Raw genomic sequence first — 20,774 nt, 5'->3', positions numbered from 1 at the left:
GAGAACTACCCACTCAGAGAATTACACACTCAGAGCACTACACACTCAGAGCACTACACACTCAGAGCACTACACACTCAGAGCACTACACACTCAGAGAACTACACACTCAGAACACTACACACTCAGAACACTACACACTCAGAACACTACACACTCAGAACACTACACACTCAGAACACTACACACTCAGAACACTACACACTCAGAACACTACACACTCAGAACACTACACACTCAGAACACTACACACTCAGAGCACTACACACTCAGAGAATTACACACTCAGAACACTACACACTACCCACTCAAGATCACTACCCACTCAGAACACTACACACTCAGAGCACTACACACTCAGAGCACTACACACTCAGAGCACTACACACTCACAGGGTATCTGCAGGTTTAGCCCAGTCAGATTTAATGCTTTTTAAGACTTTTTAATGCCACTCAGAATAAAATTTAATACCAATTTCACAATAACAAAAATCATGCAACGACACCAATTAGTTTAAGTTTAGGGACACATTGGTCCAAAGATGTTTAATAAAACATAACTTGGAAACTTAAAAATCTTGAACTTAAAGGAGTAACTGGATTGGATGAATTTCAACAAAGGGGTGACCAAACATAAATAGCAAATATAGCTATACAAAATATACCAGGGGCCAAGCAGCCACTGTCAGAACACATAACTATTACCACCCTCCCCAGGGTATCAAAAAAGTCAACCAACAAACAAGATTCTTGTGCCGGATCTCCTCTCTGGTAAACAAGAATACCCTGAAGACTCTAACAGGAGCACTCATTCAAGGGTACTACGACTATGCTTGCACCTCATGGTACCAAAGCACCTCAAAGGCCCTAAAAACAAGATTACAAACATCACAAAACAAACTGGTCAGACTACTGCTTAACCTCACTCCTAAAACCCACTTTACCCCTGCCCACATTCAAAACCGCTCTTAAAGAGCACCTACGGGAGGCTGCAATTAGAAACTGGGCACCGTAAATGTCCAAACCCCCCCCCCCCCCCCCTCCTAATGTACAGTCTCCTCCCCATCATATGTATATATTTTCTGTTAGGATCTCTGGGTAACAGTACTGTATATTTGCATATCGTATATGTCACAATTGTAACACTACAGTACTATATAGTATACCTGTACAGTATGTCATGTATGTCCCTATGCCATTAATGTCATGATGTCATGTATGTTGAGTATGTCATAAATGTCATGTCACTATAATTGAAAATGGGGGACCCTGATGTAAACAAGACACGTCTTTCTCTGGTCTGCATCCCCTTAACAATTGTGTGTATTGAGCCGTACTGTATTGTACCCATTCTGCAATCTGTTAAATAAAGTTTTCATTCATTCATCCAGTTGTTTTGTTTTTGTGGTTTTGGTTGAATGAATGAATACTTTGTTTAACAGATTGCAGAATGGGTACAATACAGTACGGCTCAATACACACAATTGTTAACACTTTGACTGCCGGGACCCGTCTTTAGACGTCTTTCCTGGCCATGCTAAAGTTGCCGGGGGACGCTGTACAGCGTCCTTATATCAATATTTCAAAAATCTGCGATCGGATTCATAATGTCCCTCCGCTGGCCTGAGATCCACCAGCAGGACCCACTGAGCTCTCTGGCGGTTCAGGAGCGCCATCTGGTGGCCGATCGGCGCAACCGCTTAACAGGAAGCGCAGTAGAGGTTTTGCTGGTCGGCCATATTACTTCCGGGCACTCGGTATAGGTTCCGGCACTCTAGCTCGTCACACTACATAGCGATCGATTGCCAATAACTCGATAAACAACATGATTTGGACGTATATACCATTATACAAGCTGGAGATGGACCGGGTAATAATATATCCCATAATGATAAAATTTCTACTCGACGATGATCGCCCAACGGCGCGCGGAGACTGGGGTGAGTTTCAGCGTGTAACGTTACCGTCTTCGATAATAACTGATATTATCAACATTTGACCCACATTAGATGATTGGTATAACGCTGCCCATGGAATTATAAACGCCCCCTCGCCCATCCGGTCAACATCAGATGACGTGTAGTAACTTCTAGAAGTACGTCTAGTTGGAATTTTTTATATCGCGCTGATTGCCATCAAACTGTATTTCATCATCAATATAATGCATTTGGGGCTATATATCACGTTCTGGAGAAAGCTGCAGAAAGAGATGAAAACATACTTATACATTAGACCATACTTTACTATGAATATGTGAATGAAAAAGTTTAACGTTGCTACACAATGAACAATACATATAGGACTTTGAATGGGCCCTAATAATGGCAATGTAGCAATAGAATTTAAAAAGTTATAGCCCTGCAAAGAAGGGGACTTTCTCCATAGACAAATAGCGCTGGCAATCTATGGTATATCATTAATTTAACCTTAGGCAACCAAAGTGTTAAGGGGATGCAGACCAGAGAAAGACGTTTGTCTTGTTTACATCAGGGTCCCCCATTTTCAATTCATAGTGACATTTATGACATACTCAACATACATGACATTTATGGCATAGGGACATACAGGTATATAGTACTGTACCGTTACATTTGTGACATATACGATATGCAAATATACAGTACTGTTACCCATAGATCCTAACATACATGGGAGGATACTGTACATCATTAGGAGGGGGTGGGTGGGAGGAAGAAATACATAGTGGGTGAAGTTCTCATCGAACATAAACACAAACTCAGCTTCAAGCTTTGGCGTGGAGCCGAATGTTATCCGGACTTCTGTTGGTGCAGATGTTATAGTCCTACCTGAGATGGCGCAGCTGGTGTGGAGGCAGGGGCCGAAAATAAATGCGAAATAGTAGTTTGCAGGCGGTTTTTGCAGAGCTCTCAGCATGTGCGACGCGACTGCTCTTTTTTTTTGTTGCAGCAGGGCTTGTGATGGTATTTGACTGGGACCAACCATCACATTACCAACCTAGCCATTGACACAGGAACATTTCCAAGCGAAATTAAATCGGCAAGAGTTATTCCTCTCCACAAAAAGGGAAACAAATTGGAACCGGGTAACTACAGACCCATTTCCATCCTGGGCGTTCTATCAAAAACCATTGAGAGGCTAGTATATGAGCAAATAGACGGGTATTTCTCCACTAATAACATCATGTACAAATACCAATCTGGTTTCAGGAGGTCCCACTCCACAGACACCTGCCTGCTGTTCCTCACAGATTACATCAGGAAAGAGGTAGACGAGGGAAAGTTCTGTGGAATGGTAATGTTAGACCTCCAGAAGGCATTTGATTCAGTGGATCACAACATCTTGTTAATGAAGCTTAGGGCCCTAGGCTTTAATGAGGCAGCTCAGAAATTAATTGGTTCCTACCTAACAGGGAGACAACAGGTGGTAGATATAAACGGAGTACTCTCCAGTCCTCGGACAGTAGAGTGCGGGGTCCCACAAGGGAGTGTTTTGGGTCCGCTCCTCTTTCTACTGTATATAAATGACCTGAAAGCAGCTTGCTCATGTGACCTTTTTTTATACGCAGACGACTCCGCCCTACTAGTGTCTCACAAAGACAAAAAAGTGGTTGAGCAGACATTGAGTGCAGAACTAGAGAAGGTTAGCGACTGGCTAGGCCACAACAAGCTGTCCCTCCACGTGGGGAAGACTGAGTCAATTTTATTCGGGTCAAAGGTCAGGCTCAGAAAATCGCCAGGTTTTAACATTAGAATAGGAGATACTGTTCTCACAGACAAAACATCTGTGAAATATCTCGGTTGCGTCCTGGAAAACTTATCAGGGGAAAGCATGGCTCACCAAGCACTTAAAGATAAATAACAGGACTAGATACCTAGCCAGAATCTCTCATTTTTTAGATCAGTCAGCGATGAAGATTCTTGCTGGAGCTCTCATACAGTGTCACTATGACTATGCGTGTGGCTCCTGGTACAACAGTGCCCCCAAAAGTCAGAAAATAAAACTACAGACATCACAAAACAAGCTAATCAGGGTAATACTAAGGCTACCTGCTCGAACCCACCTTGACCCATCTCACTTTGAGGTCATGAGATGGCTTAAGGTGGAAGACAGAGTAAACCAGATAGGGATGTGCCTAGTTCACAGAATAGTGCATGGGGTAGTGCCAGTGTACTTTAACAATTATTTCAACCGAATCAGAGACACCCATGCTTACCAAACAAGGCACAGCTCAACTGACTTTGTGCCAGTCAGATTCAGGAGCTGTATGGGAAAGGAGTCATTTTTATATTCAGCAGCTGTCTTTTGGAATAGTCTGCCCAGTGAACTGAAAACCATAGACAGTGCCGTTAGATTCAAGTCCAGCCTGAAGACATGGCTCAAAAGGGACTATACCTAGACACTTAGCTTAAGGCACCCTTGCATGTTGTATGAGTCTGTATGTATATAAATGTTAAATGGTATATGTGATGTGTTGTGATGTCACGTTTTGTATGATGCATGTGTTAAGCATCACATTCCCCCACCCCCCTACAAGGACCACAATGGAAATAAGCTCTGAGCTTTTTTGTGTTACATCCTTGGCAGTATATCCCGACTGTGCTCTTCTGTCACATGTTTATTTTTTATATTGTCAAATAAAGTCATTCATTCATTCATTCATTCATTCATTCATTCATCGCGCAAACAGTGGATTGTCGAGCCAGTTCTCGTTAAATTGGCACTTTCCCATATTAACGAGTGCAAATGCTAAACTAAACTAAACTAAACGTAACGTTAGCGTTATCGCTTCGCCTTGCTAACGTTAGCTAGACTCCGTTGCTGAAATGGTTCCCCGGCCAACACATTACACAAGGAGTTGTGTTGGTTCCGCCCCATTCCGGTCTGCGTGATTCTACAACACGGTCAATGAAAAGTCAAACTTTATCTCCCGTTAACCGTTTTCCCCCAGATTTCATAATAAAACATAAGATGACATGGCATTTTATCTTTCCTTTCTATGGCATTTTTAAGACCTCTGAAAATGGATTTAAGACATTTTAAGACAAACTAAGGCCTTAATTATTGATAAACAAATTTAAGACCTTTTAAGACTTTTTAAGGATCCGCGGACACCCTGCACTCAGAGCACTACACACTCAGAGCACTACACACTCAGAGCACTACACACTCAGAGCACTACACACTCAGAGCACTACACACTCAGAGCACTACACACTCAAGAGCACTACACACTCAAGAGCGCTACACACTCAAGAGCGCTACACACTCAGAGCACTACACACTCAGAGCACTACACACTCAGAGCACTACACACTCAGAACACTACACACTCAGAACACTACACACTCAGAGCACTACACACTCAGAGAACTACCCACTCAGAGAATTACACACTCAGAGCACTACACACTCAGAGCACTACACACTCAGAGCACTACACACTCAGAACACTACACACTCAGAACACTACACACTCAGAGCACTACACACTCAGAGAACTACCCACTCAGAGAATTACACACTCAGAGCACTACACACTCAGAGAACTACACACTCAGAGAACTACACACTCAGAACACTACACACTCAGAGCACTACACACTCAGAGCACTACACACTCAGAGAACTACACACTCAGAACACTACACACTCAGAACACTACACACTCAGAACACTACACACTCAGAACACTACACACTCAGAACACTACACACTCAGAACACTACACACTCAGAACACTACACACTCAGAGCACTACACACTCAGAGAATTACACACTCAGAACACTACACACTACCCACTCAAGATCACTACCCACTCAGAACACTACACACTCAGAGCACTACACACTCAGAGCACTACACACTCAGAGCACTACACACTCAGAGCACTACACACTCAGAGCACTACACACTCAGAGCACTACACACTCAGAGCACTACACACTCAGAACACTACACACTCAGAACACTACACACTCAGAACACTACACACTCAGAACACTACACACTCAGAACACTACACACTCAGAGCACTACACACTCAGAGCACTACACACTCAGAGCACTACACACTCAGAGCACTACACACTCAGAGCACTACACACTCAGAGCACTACACACTCAGAGCACTACACACTCAGAGCACTACACACTCAGAGAACTACACACTCAGAGAACTACACACTCAGAGCACTACACACTCAGAGCACTACACACTCAGAGCACTACACACTCAGAGCACTACACACTCAGAGAACTACACACTCAGAGCACTACACACTCAGAGCACTACACACTCAGAGCACTACACACTCAGAGCACTACACACTCAGAACACTACACACTCAGAACACTACACACTCAGAACACTACACACTCAAGAGCACTACACACTCAGAGCACTACACACTCAGAACACTACACATCAGAACACTACACACTCAGAACACTACACACTCAGAGCACTACACACTCAGAGCACTACACACTCAGAGCACTACACACTCAGAACACTACACACTCAGAGCACTACACACTCAGAACACTACACACTCAGAACACTACACACTCAGCAAAAACCCTCAAATATGTCAGTCGCAGGACTGAAATCTACTGAGGAAAAAGTGACCGCTCTATCACATGCTCTACCTCTCGGTTTACTAAAGAGTTTCTTCCCCAGTGCTGTGTGCAGCCTGAATAACTCAAAGACCAAATGCTAGATTTGTATGTTATTAAATGTTTTACTAGTCAGGTTGTGGAAGTGCTGTTTTGTGTGTCTGTGCATTACGCACTTTGATTATATGCACTTTTACTGTAAATTGTGCCTCTATGCATTATGCACTTTTAGGGGATGTTGATCTTAACCTTAGCATTTGTCCTTTTATACTGTCTGTGTTTTTCTTACTGTCCATGTTTTTCTTGTACCGTTTCTGCTCCGTTCCTGTATTGGTTTAGTTGTGGACACACAGTATTGCTCTGTACCTGTATTCCAATGTGGATTCGTCCATACATGGGAAATAAAATATCCGACTCTCTGACCGACGACCCCCTCCTCCCCCCATCATTTACCTCTCTCAAACCCTACCCCCTTTTCTTGGGTCCTCCAATGGCAACCGATGCTGCAGAAGGAAAAGAGGGCTGGGGGGGCTGGAGACGGGTCAGTTGCCATGACTAGCGCTGTACAGTTACCTGATTCAAGAAGACGGGCAGCTGGGATCTGAACTGCTCCTGCAGCTGCGGGTTTCCAGCAAACAAAGGGTTATTCATCAATACCTGGCAGAGATGGAGAGAGGGGGAGAGAGAGAGAGGGAGGGAGAAGAAGAGAGCAAGTCAGGGGGCCGTGTCTGAGCAGTCAGACGCTCGTAAAGCCGACTACTATCCTCTCTGCCTTTTAGAACAAATGTGAAAAACAAACACTTCAATTTTTTTTTAAATCATATAAGTTTCATTATAAGTTTGACAATAAAATTAGTTAGTAAAGTATGAATTCGTAAAGTTACTAAAGTATGATCTGATGAGTAAAAAAGGGGTGGGATTAAATAAGTGTATACTTCTTCCCACTCCTTTTCAAATATGTCTTTTATTTTCTTGTATATACATTTATTATTTGAATGGCTTAAGGCTATATCTGTACTCTATGTTTGTTTGTTGTTGCATATTTGAAATAAACTTCAATCAAAATCAAATAGTGTTCAGTAGGTTCCCTTGGGAGGGAGTGCCTGCTGTGCAGTGAGGACGTTGTGTTCTTGTCCTGCCCGGTCAGGGCGGGGCGATTCATCACAATCTCAATTACCACTTTGTCTTCCCACGATCATGAAAACAAGAAAGCTATTATTGTGCCGTGTTTTGTCTTGTGTTGTAAATGCAGCGCACCCTTCCTTCACAGCGGTGCGCTCCATGTATGTTAAAGGAACACAGCAACATTTTGGGAAATTAGCTTACCGTCTTCTCCAGAGAGAGACGAGAAGATAGATACCAGTTTCCTCTCTGTGTGTTCAGTAGAAAGCTATCTGGCTCCATGTTAGCCTAGCTTAGCACAATGAATGGAAGCGGACAGTGACGGGTAGCCTTCGGGAGAGGTGTTAGTTGGACAATGCCTAGGCTACCCGTCACTAGGGCTGACCTTAGATTTTTTTTTTGGAATTCGAATCTTCGGGGCCGAGATTCGATTTTAATTCGAAGCTTCGAGATAAAAAAAATATATATATATATAAATATTTTTTTTCCTTTTTTTATGTTGTGGGACTTGTACAGGACTTTGTTCAACTTTGTCAGTGCTGTAAAGTTTAAACTTTTTTAAATCTTAGACAAACAAAACACTTTGCTTTCATGAAATTGTAAGCCGTCATTTGAGGCTTTATAAAAGCAGCACAATAAACACAAATCTGTCAGTGCCGAGTCCGACCTCATCTTAAATAACAAACAGCATTGCTTGTTGTAGTTAACAAAGAGAGGCAGAGTTGATTTTGCACACAAAAAAAATATATAATTTTTTTTATATAATCGGGGGGGAAAATCATATCCGAATCCCATGCCCATCGAATGAAGCTTCAAAGTATTTAAGACAGCCCTACCCGTCACTGTCCGCTTCCATTCATTGTGCTAAGCTAGGCTAACGTGCAGCCAGATAGCTTTCTACCGAACGCACAGAAGAAACTGGTGAGTGTGTGTGTGTCTGTGGGAACGGTTGCATGTCAGGCTATGCATGTATGCCTTATGACCAATAAACCCCCTTATAAGGCCCTCTTTCGATAGAAGATAGAAGCCATTTAAATTTGTTTGACGTTTTTTTGACAGGTCCTACTCAACAAGCTGACAACCACTTCTGATATCTGCACACGGCTTAAAAATCAACTTCCTAAACTTCCTAAAAGAAAGCCAGGGCCGGGGGGGGGGACATGGCCGTGAGGGTCGGCCGTCTCAAACTTTACGATGGGTTGAATAGTTGTAACTGAGGGGTACAATTCCCTGACTGTATTAATCAAGTATTGATATCATTAAATCACTACCGTCTATGTACTACTGGCCAATACTGTACACAAGTATATTAGATTAGAACACTTCCACAATAACACGGTTTTCCACACAAAATACTCGTTTACAATATTTATTACATTAAGAATATTGTTACATTACTTAGATTGCGCTTATAAGGCAAATAGAATGTGCAGGCAAATCAATAGTGAATATTAAGGATGATCTCTATGGTAATCTGGGAAAGGGGGTACTACCGGTTGTAAGCCAGCAGAGGGGGGCAAAGCTCTATGCAAGTCCAGGGTTCAAGGAGGCGATATCACCCCTGGGTCAGCGGGGAAAAGCAGTGGTAATCTCAGGGTGCGCTCCGCGCAGATGGAAGGTGGAAGCCGTGGAGTCTCTAGTACGACAGAGACGGGCTTGAGTGCTGTCCCCACGGGCACGTGGATCCCACAGCAGTGGGTGTAGACGGTTCTCTGCTTCCAGCAGCTTGGTGAAGAATGAAGAATAATACTCCTTGCCGGAAAATGGCACTGCTGGCGGGGTGTAAATCCTCCGTGGTGCTGCTGGTCCGGTGTACGTATCCTCCGGTGCGGTAAAGCACGGTTGAACTTGACGTTACTATACTATTAGCACGGGCAATAAGTGCTCTATGTAGACGCACAATTACTCACTCCACGTGGTCTTTGACTCGTAATGAAGGTTTACTAATAAATAGCGAACGATACATTGAACAAATGTATTAGGATAACACGAGACTCTATCTTGGGGCAATGCGAGCCCTGCTCTGCCCACGTTGCGTAGTGGGGAGACGTTGCTTGGATAACTGGAACTGAACGAGACTGAACGGGACAAGGGACTAAGAGACTAAGAGGCTAAGAGAGAGTTCTACTTTACTTGCGCCATATATATATGCGCTGTGAACAAATAGTACCATTCGTATTTTGGTAGCCGTATTCAGGGGCAGAAGCTGGGCATGTACAGACATATCTCGTCGGTACCTTTGAAGTCAGCTCTAGGGGGTAAGGCAGTGGCGCCGGGGGATCGCTTCCAATAGGAGAACGAATATTATGGTCTGTCCTGCTACCAGGTAAAGGGATATTCCGTATATATTGTACAAGGAATATACAGGGGATATCAAACGATATACAAATATTATACATGGGATCTCAGGCAATAAATATATATATTCGGTTTAATCTGACCCTTTGTAACAATAGTCTTTCTTTTTTTTGCATTGGTACCGGAGATCAGAAGATGAGTTAAGTACGTCGATTTATATTTGTCTTTTCGTTTACCGTCCCCCCCCCGCCCAGGGCCATGTCCCCCTCCCCAGGGTCATGTCACCCGGCCTCCCCAGGGTCATGCCCCCCCCCCCCAGCTGCGTCTCACATGGCTCCCGCTGCAGGGGACGATGTTCCTGTGATTCTAAACACCTGCTTCAATAAAACGCCTCAGCGCACGTTTCAGGAGGATGGAAAACAGACTCTCCTACTGTAAAGGTCGCCAGGGGCAGGTTTTATACAGGATTCCCACACGTGTTCCTTCTCAAAATTCCATACGATTTTATTCCATACGCCTTATTCCCAGACACCTACGTCATTCCTTGGCTGGTATAGAGATACTACGTGTGCCACTCGAATACGCTCTGGCGTGTTTACGACAAAGACAATTTTATTTTGCGGTGGACATTTACAAACCCGAGATGCACAGTGTGACGGTCCAGAGATTAAAAACATCATCATCATCATCATTTATTTATTCGTACATGGAATTACCACAGTCCAACAGTACATATTCATATAATCCACCAAATCCCATGGCCGAAACACGCAGGTGTGTTGGGCAGCAAATTTAGTTTTAAAAAGCTTCCAGGTGGAAATGTGTTGCACATATTGCGGTGATGAACAGTCTTTCCACAGCAAAACAAGTCTCAAGTAAAATCTTCGGGCAAAAAATATATTTGCCGATGTTAGCAAAGATACTAGCACTGAATGAATGATCATTACATTTATATAGCTATTTTCTAGACACTCAAAGCGCTCCCCACAATGTAGGGTGGAAATTGCCTCCTTCACCACCACTGGTAGCACCCAACCTTGGGCTACGCTGGCACAATGGCTGCCATAAACTGGCACCAGGCAGGCACACATCACACTACACAATGGCTGAACGGCTCAGGAGACAGGGATTGATATCAGCCAATTAAGGGGAAGGGATGATTAGGTGGCCTTGATGTCAGAGACCTGATGGGAATTTGGCCAGGAACGTCGGGGAACCCCCTACTCTTTGCGATAGGCGTCCTGGGTTCTTTAACAAATTCAGTCAGGACCTCGGTTTAGCGTCTCATCCGAAGGAGGTTGGCTCAAGCCGTGTTCGTCAAACCACACTGGCAGAGTGCATTCGGGGACAGTCCATCAACAAGCTAACCGATGCTAGCTTACCGATGCTAACCGATCGCTAAATGAATCGCCACAGACTGCCGACCCATTAAACATTGTGGAAGACCAGGGGCTTTAAGACACTATCCAGAGCCTCCTACTGATGGGGTCAGAGTCTGATGATGAGGCCCTGTACACACAGACAACACTCTAGACCGGTATAGGCCAGAGCCTAGTGCCAGCGTAGACACATGTCCACTACAGTGGTGGCCGGCACACGCACACAACGCACACTGTGCAGAAGAAGAGGTCAGCTCTGTCATCTGGAAACACGCTAGTCTGCCTGAGCAATTGGTTAAAGAAAAAGTTGACTTTTTTTTTAACTGGTTGACTGGAGTCACGTTACACAAGTTCACACTGTTCCATGTGATCATATTCAACTAGGAGTATGAACAGGGACTGTTGACTGTCTCCAAAAGATACTATGGCAGATGATTCTGAAAATAGCCCTACTCACTGATGGGTACCGATTCCGGTACTTTTAAGGGTATCGACTAGGGATGTCCGATATTATCGGCTGATATTGGCCTTAAAATGTGATATCGGAAAATATCGGTATCGGTTTTAAATGTTTTATTTATTTTTTTTACATTTCTATAACCTTTATTTACCCAGGCAAGCAAATAAGAACAAATTCAGATTTAATTTATTGTCAAAAGTATGCATAATGTTGTGTTAATTCCACAACAATAGATATGTAATGTTAATTACCTGAAATTATTCCGTTTTTTGGGGGGGGGGGGGGGAACCCTGCATATATCGGTATCGGAAATTAAGAGTTGGACAATATCGGTATCGGTAAAAATGCCAATATCGAGCATCCCTAGTATCGACCGAATCACGTCGGTACTACCGAGTACCGATTCACGTGAGATCCACCGGTGCCACATTTCGGTAAAAAAAAAAGAAGAAAAGGGTTTAAATTTTATTTAAATTTTTTTTAACATTTAGTTTACCGCAAAACGAAACCTATGAAGTGTGCCGCATGTTCACGTCAACATTCACGCACACAATACACACTTACCTAGGATTTGACTTGATTCAACAACAACAAAGCAGTCGGGGCAATGGCAAGCCGAAAACGATCGCAAGTGTGGTTACTGGTTACGGATTCTGATTGTAGTTATTTATATTGTCTTGCGTGTTTTGTTTAATCGTTTTATACTTGTTATTTTGTAAAATACAATACCTTTATTTATTTAAATATATAGATGTGTGCCTTTTAGTTCCACAGAATAGTGCATTGCTGCTAGAGTGGTTTGTTTAATCGTTTTATACTTTATTTGAAGATGTGTGTGTGTATATATATATATATATATCAGGGTTCGAAATTATCGCGGGCTTGGGGCAAAATGCCTGTGAAAATGGACAAAATGCCCTCGAAAATCAGTTAAGGGGGGCACAAAATGCCCCCGACAGTTTACTAATTATATATATATATTCGGTTGAAGTCAGACATATTTAAATATCTCTGGTCATAATGTCCTGTGAGAATGATTCCCTCGCGACCTGCGTTTTGCTGATGGCGGAATGGCGGTGCGGCAGCTTGGTGCTGGATTAGCGAGAGGCATGCAGCTGCAGAGCCGCAGAGCTCACAGTTGTGCCCGCACAGTGCAGTACTCCAATTCAGCCATTGGCAATTCAGCCATTGGGTGGGTGGCGCTGCTGAGCGGTCCCCAGACCGGACCTGATAGCGCCGCTGGCTCTGCGGCCCTGCAGTTGCATACTATTGGGATGAGTTTATCGCTTCGTTGGGAGGCGGAGGTTGTTGTTGGTTTCAGCGATCACGCAGCGTTGGACCCCGCGATAATGTTGCCGTCTCTCTCTGCCAAATTTCTCAGTTCTTCGCTTGATATAATTAATACAAATGTCCAATATAACGGAATTCGTTAGCTCATAAAAATGTGATTATAACAGACTGCTGTTAATGTCGGGCCGACTGCCCACAGACACCTATTTGATTTCAAGTCAGGAGCAGCACGGAGTCTCGAGGGACTTATTTTATTTGGAATATATTAATGACTGTATATACGCAAAAGTAGCCTAGTTTTAAGTAAAAATATTATAAATCTACATGCCTTGAGGATGTCATTCTTTATATAGTCTGCCTATCAATTGTTTTTAAGCTCAATAAACTGACCGGAATTTCTCACATTTGTCCGGGAGATTGAAATCTTCCAGGACACGGAGACCGGCCCCAGTATTTTCTAACGGAAACCCTGATGGAGACATTAACATTACGTTTTGTTTCATTTATGTGAATAGTTTATTTACAAGTGAACCAAACTTCTCCTCCATTGCAAACACCGCAACGCTCCCAGCTGTGACACAATGACAGCTATGCGTTCTCTGCTTCCCTCATGTTAAGGGGGGCCAGGGGGGACAAAAAGCCCCAGACAGTTGACTAATGATATATATGGAGACATTATTAATGTCATTAACATTACGTTATCAAACATAGTATAACAATTTATATTACTATTTTATTTTTATTTTTTTCACTTTTTCTCCCATTTTCTATTTTTCTCCCATCCCAATTTCGTATCATCCAATTCAACCCTCCCCTGTCTCGAATGCGGTTTCTTGCCTCCCACAAGCCGGCTGCAATGTGGACTAAGTCATACATAGCACGAGTCCCCTCCGATACTCGAGGTAACAGCAGTCGCATCTTCTCAACTGCGCGCCGCGATCTTTCAGCGTCAGGGGTCTGCACTTTGGAGGGGCGCCGCCCCCATCGCTTCCTGATTCTACTGCGCAGGCGCACCAACCGACCTGTAAGAGTCGCTGTCCACAACGCCCGATCCCCACCCATCAGTTTCCCACCCCCTAATACTGCCAATGTGTATTAGTACGGACGACCAGCTAAACTGAAAGCAATGTGGAGCGCTGGGCTCGAACAGGCGAACCCAGCGTCTCCAGTATTCGTGGTGAGCGCCTTGCCCACTGCACCACGTAGCCGCCCCATATTACAATTTATTTAACTGACGAGTGAAAGACGTGATTTATTAAATCTGTTTTGATCAGACGCCGATGTCAACGTCACTCTCCCCACCCTCTCACATTAGCAGGTGAGCAGCTCACCAGCATTTGATGGCATTTTGAAGACAAACAAGATTGAGCGTTTTTTTTATCAAACTATAAAAACACGAAGGAAAAAGAGTCTGAGAAGCAGATTCCCCTGGTCCTCAAATAAAAAAATGTAAAGCGGAGTACGATGGAGTCGTGGGGATTAGTCTGGGTAGGGGTTGAGGAGGATGCTACCGGTCAACATATCATTTATTGCAAAGCTTGTCGTGAGACTCCGGCTGCAAACACGGCTAGTGTTCGAGGAGCTTGTGTGGATCTTTTTGTCCGCGGGACGAAGACTGTCAAAAAATGTGGATGTAAGGATGTTTAATAACCGTTTATCATAAAAATTCAGTGCCCCCGAAATAAATAAAAAAAGCCCCCGAAAATCAATTAAGGGGGGCAAAAAAAGCCATTGAAAAATAAATGTTAATTTCTAACCCTGATATATATATATTAGTGCTGTCAGGCGATTAAAAAAATGAATCTAATTAATTACAGGATTTGTAATTAATTAATCTAATTAATCGCATTTTAATCGCATAACCATTTTATGCCTGATATTCTATATTCTATAATCATATTTCAAATTGCATGTGTCCGGATGGCAGAATTCAATGCGGTATCTACAAAACCTTCTGTTTAATCATCTTCCATCTATTAATTTGCTTAGATTTGTCAGGTCTGGTCAATTTGAGCATAGTGTTATTCACAGTCAAAGATAAAAAAATATTTATTGATATTCTCATTTGGTTCATTACAATTTACTCAAAATAAAATGTTCATTCAATCAATCACCGCGCAGATTGATTGATTGAATGAAAATGTTATTAACAGATTGCAGAATGGGTACAATACAGTACGGCTCAATACACACAATTGTTAAGGGGATGCAGACCAGAGAAAGACTTTCGTCTTGTTTACATCAGGGTCCCCCATTTTCAATTCATAATGAATTGTAAGTAAGAGTGCAACTTGCACCGTGCAATCCATTCTTTGTGGATCTAGCCCACAGTATTTGTGACACAAATACATTCCCTGAGATTCATAGATGTCCCTAGAATCAGATACCAAGAACATGCAAATGGACCATATTAAAAAAAAGTCTGTAAATGTGTATTCTACATTATTATGGAATGAATGAGATCAAAAAAAATTTAATTGATTTTGAGTTAATTTTCATAACGCGATAATTTGCTGTGTAATTAATTAATCTAATTAACGCAATAAACTGACAGCCCTAATATATATATATATTAACAAATTGTTCTAAATAAATAATGATAATAATTTGAGCTTTGGACACATTTTTTACAACTGAGGTAGGTAGATTACATTTTTAGAGAGTAAAGTACAGAACTTCTGTCAGAAGGTACCGGCATCGATTCAAATGTGAACGGTACCCAACCCTATTTATTTGAGCGAGATGTTACTTTGCAAACAATTACAGGCCAGCGGTTTACATTCACTTTGTGGCAGTTGTAACTGTTCTTTATGTGGTTGTTTGCTAATTAAGTCCACAATTAATTTATGTTGTGGGTAATGCCAATCACTCTCATTCTAATTTAGAAATCATCTCAACTGAGATATTATTAATAAAGTCAAAATAAATAGATTCCTCCAACAAATGTCATTTCTGTATTCCAACACCACACATGTATTTGTGTTTATCCCCAAAAATACAACTAAATATTAGTATTTTAAACGTGTGATTAATTGTGATTTTTTTTTAATCAATTCACAGCACTAAACATAATATAAATATTATAAGAAATGTAACATTGCGTAAGACATTTCAACTTGACAACATAATTTTTTTTAAATGCCCCCAAAGTTTACTTAATGTTCCAGTGTTTGCTAACGCAACAGCTGACAGGAAATAAACGTGGGTCCGAGGTGTTCCTGCACTGAAGCCATCTGGCCTACACTTCGCCAGACTTCATATTCATTCAGTATTCCCATGACGCGTTAGGACTTTCCTACCAGGGCCAAAACACCGTAAACACAGCTCATTGGCCACGGCTGTCATTGAAAGTGGATCTTTACCAATCCCCTCACTGGGACGTCCTGGAGTCAGGGATATGAGGGGAGTAACGAGTAGCACCTGTTATTAGATTACACACATCAGGTGTTCTCGCCTACTGAGGTGTCTGCAATGATGCTGTAGTGTAGTGGAATACTATAGATAAACCTGTATATAGACCTGTTCGCCGATGACCTCATGACAAATATGCGCGTGCAGTCCCGAAGGAGAAAGGAACGTTAGATATATAAAGGGTAAAAGACTCACACTCACAGCCATGCTGATTTGGCTAAATGACATCCAGCCATTTTTGTTTGAAACAGGGGAGTGTCATGGTTTCTCCATAGAGCCCTGTTGACAGGTCCGAGGCGACTTAGTCACGTGACTCAGTTGGTATTGCTGACTGTTCTAGTTCTCTGGATGTAAGGTTCTATGCCGTCTGTTTATGGGAGAAAACCCTGCTTGTAGAGTCTATATCTGTTCTAACACCTCTGTTCATATATAAGGTTCTATGCCGTCTGTTAATGAGAGAAAACCCTGCTCGTAGAGTCTACACTCTACAGTATATCTGTTCTAATCTCTCTGTTTAGATATAAGGTACCAAACTGTCAGCCTACAGGAATCCAATTTGTCATTCAGGTCGATGCTTTTGGCGAAGTGCAAACAAGTTTACAACTAAGCTACCGTGACTCTTGTTCCTCCTCTTGATTTGCAAGTGAGCTTGTTGGCAAATCCCCAGACAGCGTGTTGTGTGTTGTGTGTGTGTGTGTGTGTGTGTGTGTGTGTGTGTGTATCTGTGTGTGTGCCAGGTAGCTCGGCTTATCGACCAACAGGCCTGGCCTGTTCCCCCGCCCTCATTACGATTCATTACAAACAGCAGGGTCCAATAACATCGATCTGCTCAGAGGCACGGCACCGGAATAACAACAAGTCCCGGGGCAAGGGGGCTGACTCCGGTGTGTGTGTCTGCGTGCACAATGATAGATTTTGTTGTGTGTTTGTAAGTGTGTGCACATGTGTGTCTGTGTGTATACTGTAAATGTGTGTGTATCATATATATATTACACACACTTACAGCAAACACATGTGCAAGCATTATATATGTAAGGGAAAATGACCTCCGAGCTCCACATTAACATATTTGAATGGACAAGGTGGAGGAGGCATTAACCACGGATGGTCGCCTGCTCAGAGTCCATTAAAATATGTTAATGTTCAGCTCGAAGGCCATTATCCCTTTTATACCACGGCCGACGGCCAAAGCAGAAAAAATGCATAATAATAAGGAGCAGGAGAAATCATGTTACCGTGCATTTTGCATTCAACATGAAAGCCAGGAAAGTGTTTAGAAAAATACCACACCATCTATTTTGTATTTTTCTTTTTCTACTGGTCTATTTTAATTCAAACAGTGTTCTGGTGTGCATGTATTGGGTAGTAAGATAGCCGCTTTATTATTATTATAATTTTTTTATTCTATTTATTTTTGGGCTTTCCGTATTTTTCACCCATCCCAATGTAATCGTTATGCCAATTCCCACTGTCGGCCTGGGGAGGGTGTAGAACTACCACATGCCTCCTCCGATCACTGGGGAAACATAACGTTCGCGCTATTTCCCCCAGAACCCCTCCCTGCTCAACAGGCTCCCCGACCGACAAGTAGGAGTCGCAGTTTACAACGACCAGGACACACACCCCACCAGCTTCCCACCCACTAACACTGCCAATTGTGTTAATAGGGACGACTGACCAAGCCGGAGGTACCGCTGACAGCTGGATTAGATCCCAGAGTCTCCGCAGTGGTAGGGGAGTGCTTAGTCCACTGCGCTACCCAGCCGGCCCCAGATAGCCGCTTTATTTTGAAGGCAGAATCGCACCGACCGCAGTAGACATGAAGCCAAGGGAGAAGTCTATGGAAAGAGCAACGTTAACATGGCCACTAGGGGTGTAACGGTACACAAAATCCACGGTTCGGTACGTACCTCGGTTTTGAAGTCACGGTTCGGTATTATTTTCGGTACAGTGGGGGGGGGGGGGGGGGGATTTTGCTTTTCATTTGTCTATTTATTTATTTAACTGTATTAAACAATATAAAACTAGGGATGTTCGATATTATCGGCCTACCGATATTATCGGCCGATATCAAACAACATCGGGTTAGTTGTGCACGTTATATTAGGGCCGGGGGATTTAAGTTCAGCAAAAAAAGGTTCCGTACCGTTGCAATCGTTCGGTGCACAGCGCGTACTGTACCGGAGGACCACATTGAGGCGGTACAGTACGTATTCGCGTACCGTTACACCCCTAATGGCCACGTTTTCTGTTTCCTGATTTTATTCCTCTCCCTGGTTGGATAGCATCAACTAGCTAGCTCGCTACCACAGGTGATATAATTAATCTTGTGTTGTGTTTGTTTACAGCTCTTGTGTGCAACACATTGTATTTAAATCTGAATACATTTCATACCTAGGGATGGGTACCTTTCACATTTGAACTGATACCGGTACCGGTACCTGTGAATCGATACCGGTACCCAACGGTACCTTTTTTCGGTACTTTAGTCTCAAGAAATTTTATTTACCTACCTCAGTCGTAAAAAAAAATCCAAACTTCAAATACCGTACTTTTCGCACTATAAGCCGCACCTGACTATAAGCCGCAGCAGCTAAATTGAATGATGTGTACATATATAAGCCGCACTGGACTATAAGCCGCAGGTGTTTTAATGTTTAATTACCATATGTAAGGGTTCGTGCACAGAGGGGATTGTCACAATACTGTCGGACAAATAACAAGAATTAACTCATTTACAAGTTGTATTAAGTTTAGCAAATAAGGGAACAGATAAATAACACTTCAATGCAGTAAAAAAAGCAATATTTTAGGGTTTGGTCCACATATAAGCCGCACCGTTATATAAGCCGCAGGGTCGAAAAATGGGGAAAAAAGCCGCGGCTTATAGTCCGAAAAGTACGGTAACTACAATTTCGACAGTTTTTGGCTCGTCATTGCTCCGACTGATTTGTTGTTGAATCAAGTCAAATCCTAGGTGTAGTGAGCATATATTGTGCGTGTGAACGTTGACATAAAAAAAAAAAGTATAAAAAAAAAAAAAAAAAAAAAAAAATCGGTATCTCACTTGATTCGATACTCGGTAGTACCGACGTGTTTCGGTTCGGTACCTCAAAAGTACCGAATTCGGTACCCATCCCTATTCATACCGCTCTGATATTTTGTTACACTGGTTCTGTTCACACTGTTAGCGCTGTGCCAGCAGTCCACTAGACTAGTAGGAACAACCATAGAACTATATGAGGGAACAACATCCACTAGACTAGTATGAACAACCATAGAACTATATGAGGGAACAACATAGGGCTGTCTGAAATACTTCGAAGCTGCGTTCGATGGGCATGGGATAAGAATATGAAAATAAAATTTATTATTTAGATTATATAAAAACTTTTAATTTTTTTTGCTAAATCAACTCTGCCTCTCTTTGTTAACTACAACAAGCAATGCTGTTTGTTATTTAAGATGAGGTCGGACTAGTCGGCACTGACAGATTTGTTTTCATTGTGCTGCTTTTATAAAGCCTCAAATGACGGCTTACTATATTTCAAGAAAGCAAAGTGTTTTGTTTGTCTAAGATTTAAAAAGGTTTCAACTTTACAGCACTGACTAAGTTGACCAAAGTGCTGTACAAGTCCCACAACATATTTTTTAATCTCGAAGCTTCAAATTAAAATCGAAACTTGGCCCTGAAGCTTCGAATTCCAAAAAAAAATTCGAAGGTCAGCCCTAGAACAACATCCACTAGAGTAGACTAGTAGGAACAACCATAGAACTATATGAGGGAACAACATAGGAACAACCATATACCGTAATTCCTCTAATAGTAACCGGGTCTCAAATACAAGCCGGGTCTCTATTAATGGCCGGGTGCGCTCTTGAGCTAAGCAATTATAAGCCGGCCTCCTAATACAAGCCGGGTTACTAATATACTGAGCTGCATACTGAGCTAGTTACTTGATTTCACTTTGAAAACGTTGAAATGACCAGTGACCACCTGTAATTGCACTGTTTACTATTTCATACAGTACTTGGTTTCAATAAATGAACCCAGTACATTTTACTGGGTTCAAACTGACACAAAATGTTGATTTATTCATTATGATCCGTTTGAAAATTTGAAATATAGGCCTCCCTCTTATACAGGCCTCCTCCTAATACAAGCCTGGTACCCGCTACAGTTGAAACAAATACAAGCCGGGGTTACTATTAGAG

General features: G+C 42.5%; 1 protein-coding gene across 1 annotated transcript in view; it reads right to left on the bottom strand.

Annotated features, from left to right (window-relative positions):
* The window catches only part of LOC311227084 (ubiquilin-4-like), an 82,273-nt gene that overhangs the window by 25,980 nt on the left and 35,519 nt on the right, over positions 1-20,774 (bottom strand). Inside the window, exon 8 of the mRNA XM_084312611.1 lies at positions 7,173-7,256. Within this exon, the coding sequence (XP_084168737.1) occupies positions 7,173-7,256 (84 nt within the window). The remainder of the gene's footprint in view (positions 1-7,172; positions 7,257-20,774) is intronic.

This window comes from Notolepis coatsorum (genome assembly GCF_963971535.1).
Source record: "Notolepis coatsorum genome assembly, chromosome: 4".
In the NCBI taxonomy this organism is placed as follows: domain Eukaryota; kingdom Metazoa; phylum Chordata; class Actinopteri; order Aulopiformes; family Paralepididae; genus Notolepis; species Notolepis coatsorum.
This window is presented reverse-complemented; position numbering and strand designations above follow the sequence as displayed.